Source organism: Alnus glutinosa, chromosome 6 (genome assembly GCF_958979055.1).
Source record: "Alnus glutinosa chromosome 6, dhAlnGlut1.1, whole genome shotgun sequence".
Classification (NCBI taxonomy): domain Eukaryota; kingdom Viridiplantae; phylum Streptophyta; class Magnoliopsida; order Fagales; family Betulaceae; genus Alnus; species Alnus glutinosa.
Window position 1 is genome coordinate 4,139,516 of NC_084891.1, and position 10,000 is coordinate 4,149,515.

The 10,000-nt window shown below is 36.6% G+C and overlaps 2 protein-coding genes across 2 annotated transcripts; one reads left to right on the plus strand and one right to left on the minus strand.

Annotated features, from left to right (window-relative positions):
- Positions 1–470: 470 nt before the first annotated feature.
- Positions 471–7,260, plus strand: LOC133870489 (protein WVD2-like 5). Its single transcript, XM_062307635.1, has 9 exons — positions 471–799; positions 1,842–2,106; positions 2,186–2,428; positions 2,568–2,608; positions 2,852–2,920; positions 3,056–3,155; positions 3,874–3,945; positions 4,030–4,140; positions 6,346–7,260. The coding sequence occupies exons 2-9, from the start codon at positions 1,855–1,857 to the stop codon at positions 6,838–6,840; spliced, it is 1,383 nt and encodes a 460-aa protein (XP_062163619.1). The 5' UTR covers positions 471–799; positions 1,842–1,854; the 3' UTR covers positions 6,841–7,260.
- A 511-nt stretch (positions 7,261–7,771) lies between these two features.
- Positions 7,772–9,019, minus strand: LOC133870490 (uncharacterized). Its single transcript, XM_062307636.1, has 3 exons — positions 8,570–9,019; positions 8,299–8,471; positions 7,772–8,134 (listed from the first exon to the last, which is right to left on the minus strand). The coding sequence occupies exons 1-3, from the start codon at positions 8,969–8,971 to the stop codon at positions 7,966–7,968; spliced, it is 744 nt and encodes a 247-aa protein (XP_062163620.1). The 5' UTR covers positions 8,972–9,019; the 3' UTR covers positions 7,772–7,965.
- Between the last annotated feature and the right edge of the window lie 981 nt (positions 9,020–10,000).

A 10,000-nucleotide genomic window follows, 5' to 3' on the forward strand; every position in this document is an offset into this window, starting at 1 on the left:
TTTATTTATATTTTTTTTTTTATTAAAGTATTGAAAAAAAACTAGTTATTCTAAATTCTTTTATTTCCTTACATTTTTTTTTTCAAATTATAATGTCATTTGTAGATTTTTTATTTTTTTTTAAGATCTTAATTAATTTAAGCAATTAATACTTGTAATAGGATAAAGTGCTCTCCTTCAATTAGATTGAACGAATTTTCTACGATCAAGTCTATTAAATTGACATGTATTTTAAGAACGTTTGATTTTCTCATGCTTTATTAAAAATTCATTCGAAAATCATGTATTTTAAAAACATAATTTTTGTGAAAATATATAGAATAAACACATAAATTGAGGAACAGTTATCTATATTTATAATATTTGGTTTTTAGTTACTTAAAACCGTGCGTATTTCCCTGAAATACCGTATAACCGTATATCCCCACCTAACCGTATTTTTCTCACTTCCCATTCCCATATCACACACTCTCTCTCTGTGTCTCTCTCTACGGAGAGTGACCTGACCTTGAAATGGGTTTGAAACTCATTGGCGTAAAACAGCTCTGAGCCTTCAATTCCTCCAAACTTTCAAATCCATAATTATTTAACACAGAAAAAGAAAAGAAAAAAAAGGAAGGAAAATGAAAAATACCAAAAGTTCCGTAGTTTGAATCCGACAGATCCAGTTCGGATCCTCCGATCCGTTGTCAGCATCTTCATTACCCTCTCTATCTCTCTCGCGTAGATCTTTCAAAGCTTCTAAGCAAATCTCTGTGGCTAAAATCAATGGAGATTTGATCATTGCACGCTTTTCGAGGTGAGCGTTACGATTTTGAACTATCTTGCCCTTCCGTTTGGTTGCCGAGAAAACGAACGAAAACGGAAGGGAGTTTTGAATCTAATGGTTTCTCTGTGGTTTTTTTTTTTTTTTCGAAAATCGAAGTCTGAGTAATCTCAACTGAGATTCGGAGTATTGTTTTCTCTTGTTTACTCAGCAAACGAGTAGTGAGTTGATTTGTGTGAAGAAGATTTGTTGCATGTTGGCGTATATAGTAGATCAATGTGAAATGATAGTTTTTGTCTTCGGAAATGTGCTTGCGTTTTATGGTTGATTTGGAAATCAATTTTCTTTTTCTGTATTTGATTTGCTTCTATCTTGCTTATTTGGCTTCCTTGTTTAATTCTAGTGTTCATCTAATGCGATTGATTGGTGGCTTAGTTGCGCCTCTAATTGGATATATATTGTTTGCTTGCCGAGAGAGTGGAGGAAAAGAAAGTATGAAATAGAGTTTAAAGTTAGGTTTTTGTCCACTCGAGTCTCAAATTTTTGTTCATCTTGCATTCTTCTTTTACACTTCGCAGTGGCCAAGTGAGGTTAAAGGGATAGCTTGTAGTCTTGTACACTGATGTGGTGTATTGGTTTGTTATTAATGCCCTAGTTTTTGAACTTATGTTTATTTTTTAAAGCCCAAGTCATCAGAGACATCTAATGCATCACGATTACCACATGTTTTGCTGGACTGAGTTTTTCTGAACAATTTAATAACTTATTACGCTTTTGAAGTAAGACTGGACAGAATTGGCCATGATGGGATGGACTATTCTCATATTTGATACTTGTGTTTGTGTGTTGGGTTTGAAAATTCAAACGATTTGTTTATCAAGAATGATAGTGCGGGAGACATGAGCTCATATATTTCATTTGGGAAGAGAAGAATATGATAGATCTTTTTTAGGGCTTCCAGCTTGTAGATTTCCTGCCGTATCTGTTTATCTTGTTGCACTTTGTTGTTTTTGAGTTCTCCTTAATGTCCTTAATGGTTAAGCTTATACTTCTATGTGTCTTTACTTTTTCGTAGTGTTCTTGGATTGATGGACTCGGATAATCTTGTACCCATTGATGGGCTTGAGACAAACCATCAGAATGGCGTGCATGAGCACCTCCCTGCTTCTGGAGAGGATGGTAATGTTCTAGATAATGTAAATGGGACTGTCTGTAAAAGTTCAGGGACTGCAGTGCCAAATGGGAATATAGAGAATGTTGTCAAATTGGATGGTGATGCAACTGTTAACTCATTTACTGGGGAAATCAATGAGGGATCAAATGTTCCCTCAACATCTAAGGTAGGCGGTTTTTATTTTCTGTTTGGTTTGACAAATGAGCTCTTCTGATTTGAATTCAACCTGTGTACCCATGTAATAGGACGGGGAAGTGAAAAATGCACATCATTCAAAGAAATTCAACCCTCATAAGGCTCAAGGCAAGAGCAAAAATGAGAAGCTCCCAAGCCTGAAAACTACTTCAGCAGCTTCGGTTGTGAAGAACAATGATGGAAAAGATGTCGACCTAACATCTACTTCAAATGGTTCAGTTGGTTTGAATTCGCGCCCAAAACAGCCCTCTAAAAGCAGCTCATTCAATGACAGGCAGGTTCAGTTATCCAAGGTAATATAGTGTCTTGCTTTTTTAGCATGGCCTTATGCTTATTCAGCATACCACTTCTATCACTTCATCTAGGTTGATTCCTTGTTACCATCTCTGTGGTTGCTGATAATCATTTTCACTCTGTATCTGCTTCTAACAGCAATCTGGAAAGTCTGATGCAGTGTTGTCTGAAGTGGGCATGTATGTATTTCTTGTCCTTATGTTTCATTGTCTTGTCTAAGCCCTATGCACTGGAGCTACGTCTTACTCCAAATTTATATTAATGTTAAGTTTGTGAGACAGGATGTAGGATACTCTTGCTGATCATCTAATTTGAAATATTTGATTAATTTACTAGTTCTTCTTTTGATATTAATTTCCAATTAAGTTAATTGATAAGCTATTTTCTGTGGCTGTTTGTAAACTTTGATTTCCTGGATACAGGGATAAGGCAAAACTGAAGCCCTTGAAAAAGGGATCTGGTAGTAAAGTTGAAGACGCAGAACCTTCCTTGTATCCTTTGCTTTTCGAATATGTTTCTCTTCCTCTGTGGTTAGAAAATGAATGTATTGGGCTTCATTGACATTTATGTCTTTGGCTTATCATAATATACCGATATTTGTTAGTTTATCCTTAACTACTTCATAGAAGTCCCACAGGAGGAGATGACAAACCTCGCAAGGTTGGTATGCTCCCAAACTATGGTTTCAGCTTTAGGTGTGATGAACGAGCCGAGAAACGAAAAGAGGTTAATTTTGAACTTGTCCCTTCAATTACTATATGGTCTTCTCCAGCTGCATCTATTTTGTTAGGGAGAGAATTACCCGGGGAGTCCACAAAGAGTGTACTAATATACATATTTGGACACCACTCTAGCCCAAAAGCTTACGCTAATGGGCTTTGGTCCACTTAGGTATATTAACTACTAACTTTCTTTATATTTTCTCAATGTGGGACACAACACTCGCAACAAATCTCCTCCTTACTTGTGAATCTCTTCCACGTTGACCTAACTCCCCCTTGTGTGTGAGTCCTTTACAAATCCAAAAGTGTCACGCATTCAAGAGTTGCCCCAATTGTGGGCCATAGAACGCAACTCCCAAAATTAGACGCATCAAAGACCAAGACACTCATATTAGTGGAAGCTAACCATGGCTCTAATATCAATTATTAGGGAGAGAATTACCTGGGGAGCCCACAAAGAGTACATTAATATACATATTTGGACACTCCTCTAGCCCAAAAGACTAAGCTAATGGGCTTGGGTCCACTTAGGTATTTTAACTATTCATTTTATGTTTTCTTTATATAGGACACAACACTCACAAGTGTACTCACAAATATACTCATATTTATATGTACAAAACTATTATGTTGTCTTTATATTTTCTCAATGTGGGACACAATACTCACAAGTGCACTCACAACATATACTCATATATATAAACAATTATTATGTTGTGCAGTTCTACACTAAACTCGAAGAAAAGATTCATGCAAAGGAATTAGAGAAGAATAACTTGCAAGCCAAATCCAAGGTGGTGCTTATGTAAATCTGTGGTAAAACGCTGGTCATATATACTATATGTTCTCACTATGACAGGCTTTTTATTCCTTTGCAGGAAACACTAGAAGCTGAGATTAAGATGCTCAGGAAGAGTTTGACCTTTAAAGCGACACCCATGCCAAGCTTCTACCAGGAGCCTCCGCCTCCTAAGGTGGAGTTGAAGAAGGTAAGTTTTTATATTTTGTGACAATGGCATCTAGCATAAAGCATTTTTTTCTGTCCATAACTTGAAACATGCCATTGTATGGCAACTCTTAACAAACTTTCCAGCCTGTTTTGGTGTACATCTTCAAGTTCCTTTGCATGGAGTAGCGAGGGCTTTTTGCTGCTGTTGGTTTTTCCACATCAACAGCTTATATATGAAAGATACTGATGGATTGAAATTAAATGTCTTTTTGTGTGGTAAACTGATCATAGTAAGAAGCTTGATTCTGTTGTACACAAAAAAGCTTGTTAATTCCTGCCCTGCCCTAAGGACTGGATATTGGCACAAATAACATGTGATACCAGATACATTCTTTAGCCAAATTCTAGGGACATGGTTCTTTGTATAATTTGTAAGACCTACACAAGCTTTTTTCAAGTTGTTATATGTTCGTGTATTGTTTGCCTAAGGCTATGTTTGCCAACACCCTTTATTCTTGTTCAATCCAAAAACAAAAAGCGCTTGCCCAAATAAATTAAAAAACATAACCAAAAGATTTTGGAGTTGGGTGCCTTGGATGCTATTTTTTTTCTTTTGGTAACATTTCAATTTGGGATTGCACACTGAGCCAGTCCTTGTCAGAATAAGGTTGTCCTAGTTCAATTTCTTTTTTTATTTTATTTTATGACTGCCTTGTAATGGATAGCACCAAATGGCATTTAAGTTTCTCGGTAAAGAGTCCCAGCTGGATTACCTAATTAAGAGTGAAGGACTGTTTGAGATTTTACAATAGAATTGGTGCTAGTAAAGGTAATTAGGATTCCATGGGTGTATCTTCCTATTATTTTAATATGCAAGGCGTTCTGAACTTTTTCCTAGTTATTTTTGTGGGCCCCTTTGAACTGTTCTAAGTAATTTTGGCTCTTTTCCTTATTTTAGTATTCTTTTTCTTTTCTGCTTGACGTATTATTTTCATGAAATGGATAGTATTGGTGTTGATTCGTTGACATATTACCAGATAGCATTTGTAACTGCTGACACAGGACCATTGTTTTAGGCGCCTTTGAGCTGTTCTAAGAGCACTAGTAGCAGTTACCCTATATTGGTTCCCTTCCCTATATTTAGAGAAAATTTCATGAAAAACATCAAAAAACCTTCCACAGCAGATGCCCTATATTTAGATGAGGGGGTTGGAAATGAATAGTGATTCCCTATGTATATATGTCTACTATTCATTCCCTATGTATTATTTTAATATAAAAGAAGTATAATTAATTGATATAGGGAAGAGAGAAAAAGTAGGAAAGGGAGAAAAATAATAAAATAAGAGTAAAAAAATAATATTTAATTGATATATGGAAAAGTAAGGGAATCGATTGTGGGGTATTTTTTTATAGGGAAGCAAAAAGTAGTTTTATTCCCTAAATATAGGGAAAATGGTTAGGAATCTGCTGCTAGTGCTCTAAGTATCTTTGGCTCTTTCTTCTTTTTTGTATTGTTTTTCCTTTCTTCTTGGCATATTATATACATGCAATGGATAGTATTGGTGATGTATCTGGTGATTGTAAGTACCTTCTATTCCTGACAATCTGTGTGTTAACATGTCAGTTGTTCAATTTAAGGATGAGGCATATGGTAACAGTCTGATCCCATTTTAGTTTTTCATTTTGGAGTCATTATTTCTATTAGTCCTTGGCCTTATCAGCCTACTATAGCGCTATTATCATACTTCATATGGTTGGAAGAATACGTTAAGAAAATTAAGTATAAATGTGGAACTTTATACTAATCATTTTGATCCTTAACTAATGTAAGATTATAGATTACTAGAAGTAATGTTGGAAGCATGGATAATGTTTGGATGGCTTAATTTTCTTAATTGGGATATTTCTTATCACTTATCCACCATTAAAACAATCAGCCAGGAGTTTGCTATTTTCCAGGGAATATCTTCTTAGTACTTTGTATGAAGTAGCAATATGTATTAACTTATAAGTAGCAAATTTTTAGGTCATCTGGTTTGCTGCTTTATGTTTGTGAGTTTTCCCTGTGGGGGTGTTTGTCGAGGTATTGTAATGGATGCCTAATGTTAAATTTGATGACTTGCAGTCCCTGTCTGCTATGTGGCATCATCAATTATTTACTGGTTTTGTTTTCAGTTAGCATGTGGGATTTTTATTCTATTGAAATTGCTTTGGGCCTAATGCCTTAATTACTTTGAAGCAGATACCAACAACAAGAGCTAAATCTCCCAAGCTTGGCCGAAAGAAGAGCTTTGAGGCTGAAGGGAACAGTGGCAGTGTTAGGACAGGTCGGCTAAGTCTGGATGAGAAAATTTCCAAGGAAAACCCTGCCAGAGGTCTTTCTCCCATCCAACCAAAGAAGCCCCAAAGAAAGTCTCTTCCTAGACTACCTTCTGAAAAGACCACTTCATCCAATGCAACTAATGCAGAAAAAATTACTTCATCTAAAGCTACACATGGGGAAAATACCGCCTTATCCCATTCAAAGAATGAAGAAAAGACCACCTTGCGCAATGCAACAAATGAAGTGGAGATTGCTGTATCCAGTGTAACAAACGGTCCTTCTCCATCCATTGCTCAAGAGGAGGCGGCAGTTCCCACAGCTGAGGCAGGTGAAACTCAGGCACATAAAGATTATGTGGTAGAAGAGCAGCCTCAACCCACCTTGATTCAAGAACCGACACCATTGGCGCACTAAACAAAATGCAGCAAAAGAATGGGATGTGCGCTTCCGGAGCCCCGTCTAGTTCCTGAAAATAAGAGGTATAAGACCTGAAATTATTTGACGATGAAGGCACAAAGGATTTTCGTTATGGTTTGTGATGTCGTCCTGTCCATAGTCAGCAGCATTGGTCATTTTGTGTGCTTGCTTTCACGGTTGAGTTTGCATTCCAGCTTGCAGCACTGTATGTAACTATTTGTCAGGTGGTTGTTACTTTAATCTATAAATTGTTCAAGAATGCGTTAGTTGTCTGGTCTTTGGAAATATTTAGGGAAAATTTTGGGAGAATCTGCCATTAGATATAGTTCAGGATGGAATATATTGTTTGTTTAAAGCCTATTCTGTTGAACAACTGGGGTATAATTGTTAACGAAGGCTGATTTTGTGTTGGGACTTCGATGACTTTTTCAACTGTATACTTGTCTTGCATCATATTTATAAATCTCGCTATAAAAAAGGTGGGTTTTTCGGTAATCACTATTCATAGGGTCGACAGGTTATAAACCCCAAGGCGAAGCAAGAAGGGTGCGTATATGGTCCATTTCACGTCAGTATTCATTTTCTTTTCCCTTTTTCCTTTGTCTATTCTGAAAGTTGAGAATCCTTGTGAAGAGTAAAAATATGGACGACTATTTTTTGACACGATTCACAAATTTAACACGATCTTCCACATTCCAAATGAAATGAATATTATTTATTTCATGGATTAATATATGTATGATTTCACTTTCTTTTTTAAAAAAAAAACACGTCAACATTAACTTTAAATACAATCGACGCGAAAAGGAAATATTGTGGAGAAGATCAAGCAATAGAGACAGAAGGGGAAGAAGGACAAATATCATGGAATACGATTAGATGAGGAATCATAGGCCACAGGAAAAGCTGAGCTGAAAAAGATCCGTGATGAGCAAGGAAGAGAGCTAACCATCAATACAAGACAAGAATGGTACTGGGATGGAGAGAGGAATCTGAAACAGGATAAGGAACGTACTTCCCAATCATACCAAAACGTCCAAACACAATCCGGGAAAAAAAGTTTAATCTTAAAATTAGACATATAATATTTCTCTTTGCCGTGTAATAATAATAATATATGGTTTAAGTTGGAGGAGGAGTTGCCAAAAGTGGTGTTGCCGTAGGATAAAGATTGGCCGGAGATGTACATTCCGGAGTGCCGCTTTTTCCACGATCATCTTCCTGCTCATCATCATCATCATCATCTTCTCCGGCATCCCAAAGATACTTAGCATATGAAGCAAGAACGTAACTGCATTCCACATACGAAGCTCAACATACATCAATTAATAAAATCATTAATTAACATCTTTAGGGAAAACCAATGGTGGATTAATAATGCTAACAATATTTACAAAAAGTCAATGAAAAACAACCCAAATTTCGCCACAAAAAATGTCAGGTCGTTGTTTTTACCAGTCATGAGGCGCAGAGCGAATGGCTTGATCGAAGTAGGACTGAGCACGATGAGCATCCTTGTGTCTCTGCCATATCAACTCCCCGTAGAGACACACTACATTTCCATCACTGGGTTCGGCCAAAATTGCTCTTTCACAGTACTCTTCAGCCTTCACTATATCACCTCGTACCTGAACCCACGAACCTCAATAAATCACACCCAAAAAATAAGAAAAGATGACAAATTGAATCCAAGTTTTTAATTAAGATTTTTAGTGGGTTTAAATACCTCTTTTAAGAACCTGGCATAGTTTCCGAGAAGAAGAGCGTCACCAGGGTACGCTCCGATCATCTTCTGGTAATACCCATCCATGCTCTCGCTCCCATTACCCCATTCCCGTCTCCCTTCACTCCCATCTCCACCGCCACTCCTACCGCCACCGCCAACAAGGCCGCCGCCGCCATGACACCCTTCATCCAATTCCAACCCCATCGAGCCCCTGATCAACTCAGAGAGATTCTTTTCCTCCTTCGGTAGAGCACGGCTCCAGGGCCTGAGGTTGCCATCCGACGTCGTTCGAGGGATCTTCATCGTCGAGAGAGGCATGGATACGGTCCGGGTGATCGTTATCCGGAGACCCACGTCCGATTCCTTACTCAATATCGGTGTGGAAGCACTTCTGAGAAGCATTTTTTCTTATTTTCTGTTTATTTATTTTTCTTCTTTGAATTGATTTTTGTTTAGTAGGCATTTTATAGAAGAAGGAAGGCACGTCGGATATATATCTTATGGATTTGATCGAGCGGTGGACGGAAAAGGCACAGTACGGGGAACACGTGCTCTTTTTGAACCACGTGTCATTGTGTGGGGAGGGCCCTCCTCGTAGCCGCTTGACTCTCTGCAGGCAGGAGTTATCTACGCCGCTACATTTCCATACATTCGTAATTCCCTTCAATTACACGCTGACATCTGTTAATAATTTATAAAGCGCACGTTCGAATATGTATTTGAGTACCATATGTGTTTGGTGTTATTTTTTTTTTGCAACAAATTTATATTAATTTTATAAATTTGTTATTAAATCTGTAAAATTTACATTTGATTTTATAAATTTAATTGTAAATTTATACATCTTTTACACGAAAATAAACAAAAGTTGTGTAAGAGAATTAAACAAAATGATTGGTCTCTATCAATAGACCTACAAAAGACTCGAACCGTAGAGTTTTTACTACCGATACCACAAAAATATATATTTTTAGATTCTGCATTTTAAATTCTCATTTATTGTAATTAATAGGGATAATTGTACTATTGATTCATAGAATTGGTCTAAATTACGAATCACTCACTGTAATACAAAAAATTTATGGAGGGTCCCTGTGCTAAATTATAATTAAGAATCACTCTCTTTCTTTTACGTGCATTTTGTTTAATATGTCAATGGTGTCGGTTTTGAATCAAGGTGGGTTGAGGTTGCTCTTCTACCACATAGTTTACCACAAAGACTTTCTATAAAAATTTTGTATTACAGGAAATTATTTGTAATTTAGATTAACTCTAAAGACTAGTGGTGTAATTATTCCTAGTTAATAGTCATACCAATATGAGCAAACAAGAGGCTTCCAATTAGGTAATCACACAATTATTTATTTTGTCATTTACTTCGTATTTTGAATAATAATAATAATAATAATGAATTTTTGAACATTTATCAGT

Bases quoted from the DNA above. Each gene is read 5' to 3' on its own strand.
- LOC133870489 (XM_062307635.1), top strand. From the start codon at position 1,855: ATGGACTCGGATAATCTTGTACCCATTGATGGGCTTGAGACAAACCAT. The intron at 3,156-3,873 runs GTTAATTTTGAA...TATGTTGTGCAG, and splicing joins GAGCCGAGAAACGAAAAGAG to TTCTACACTAAACTCGAAGA. The intron at 4,141-6,345 runs GTAAGTTTTTAT...ACTTTGAAGCAG, and splicing joins CTAAGGTGGAGTTGAAGAAG to ATACCAACAACAAGAGCTAA.
- LOC133870490 (XM_062307636.1), bottom strand. From the start codon at position 8,971: ATGCTTCTCAGAAGTGCTTCCACACCGATATTGAGTAAGGAATCGGAC. The intron at 8,472-8,569 runs GTATTTAAACCC...TCGTGGGTTCAG, and splicing joins ATGCCAGGTTCTTAAAAGAG to GTACGAGGTGATATAGTGAA. The intron at 8,135-8,298 runs GTAAAAACAACG...TGTGGAATGCAG, and splicing joins CGCTCTGCGCCTCATGACTG to TTACGTTCTTGCTTCATATG.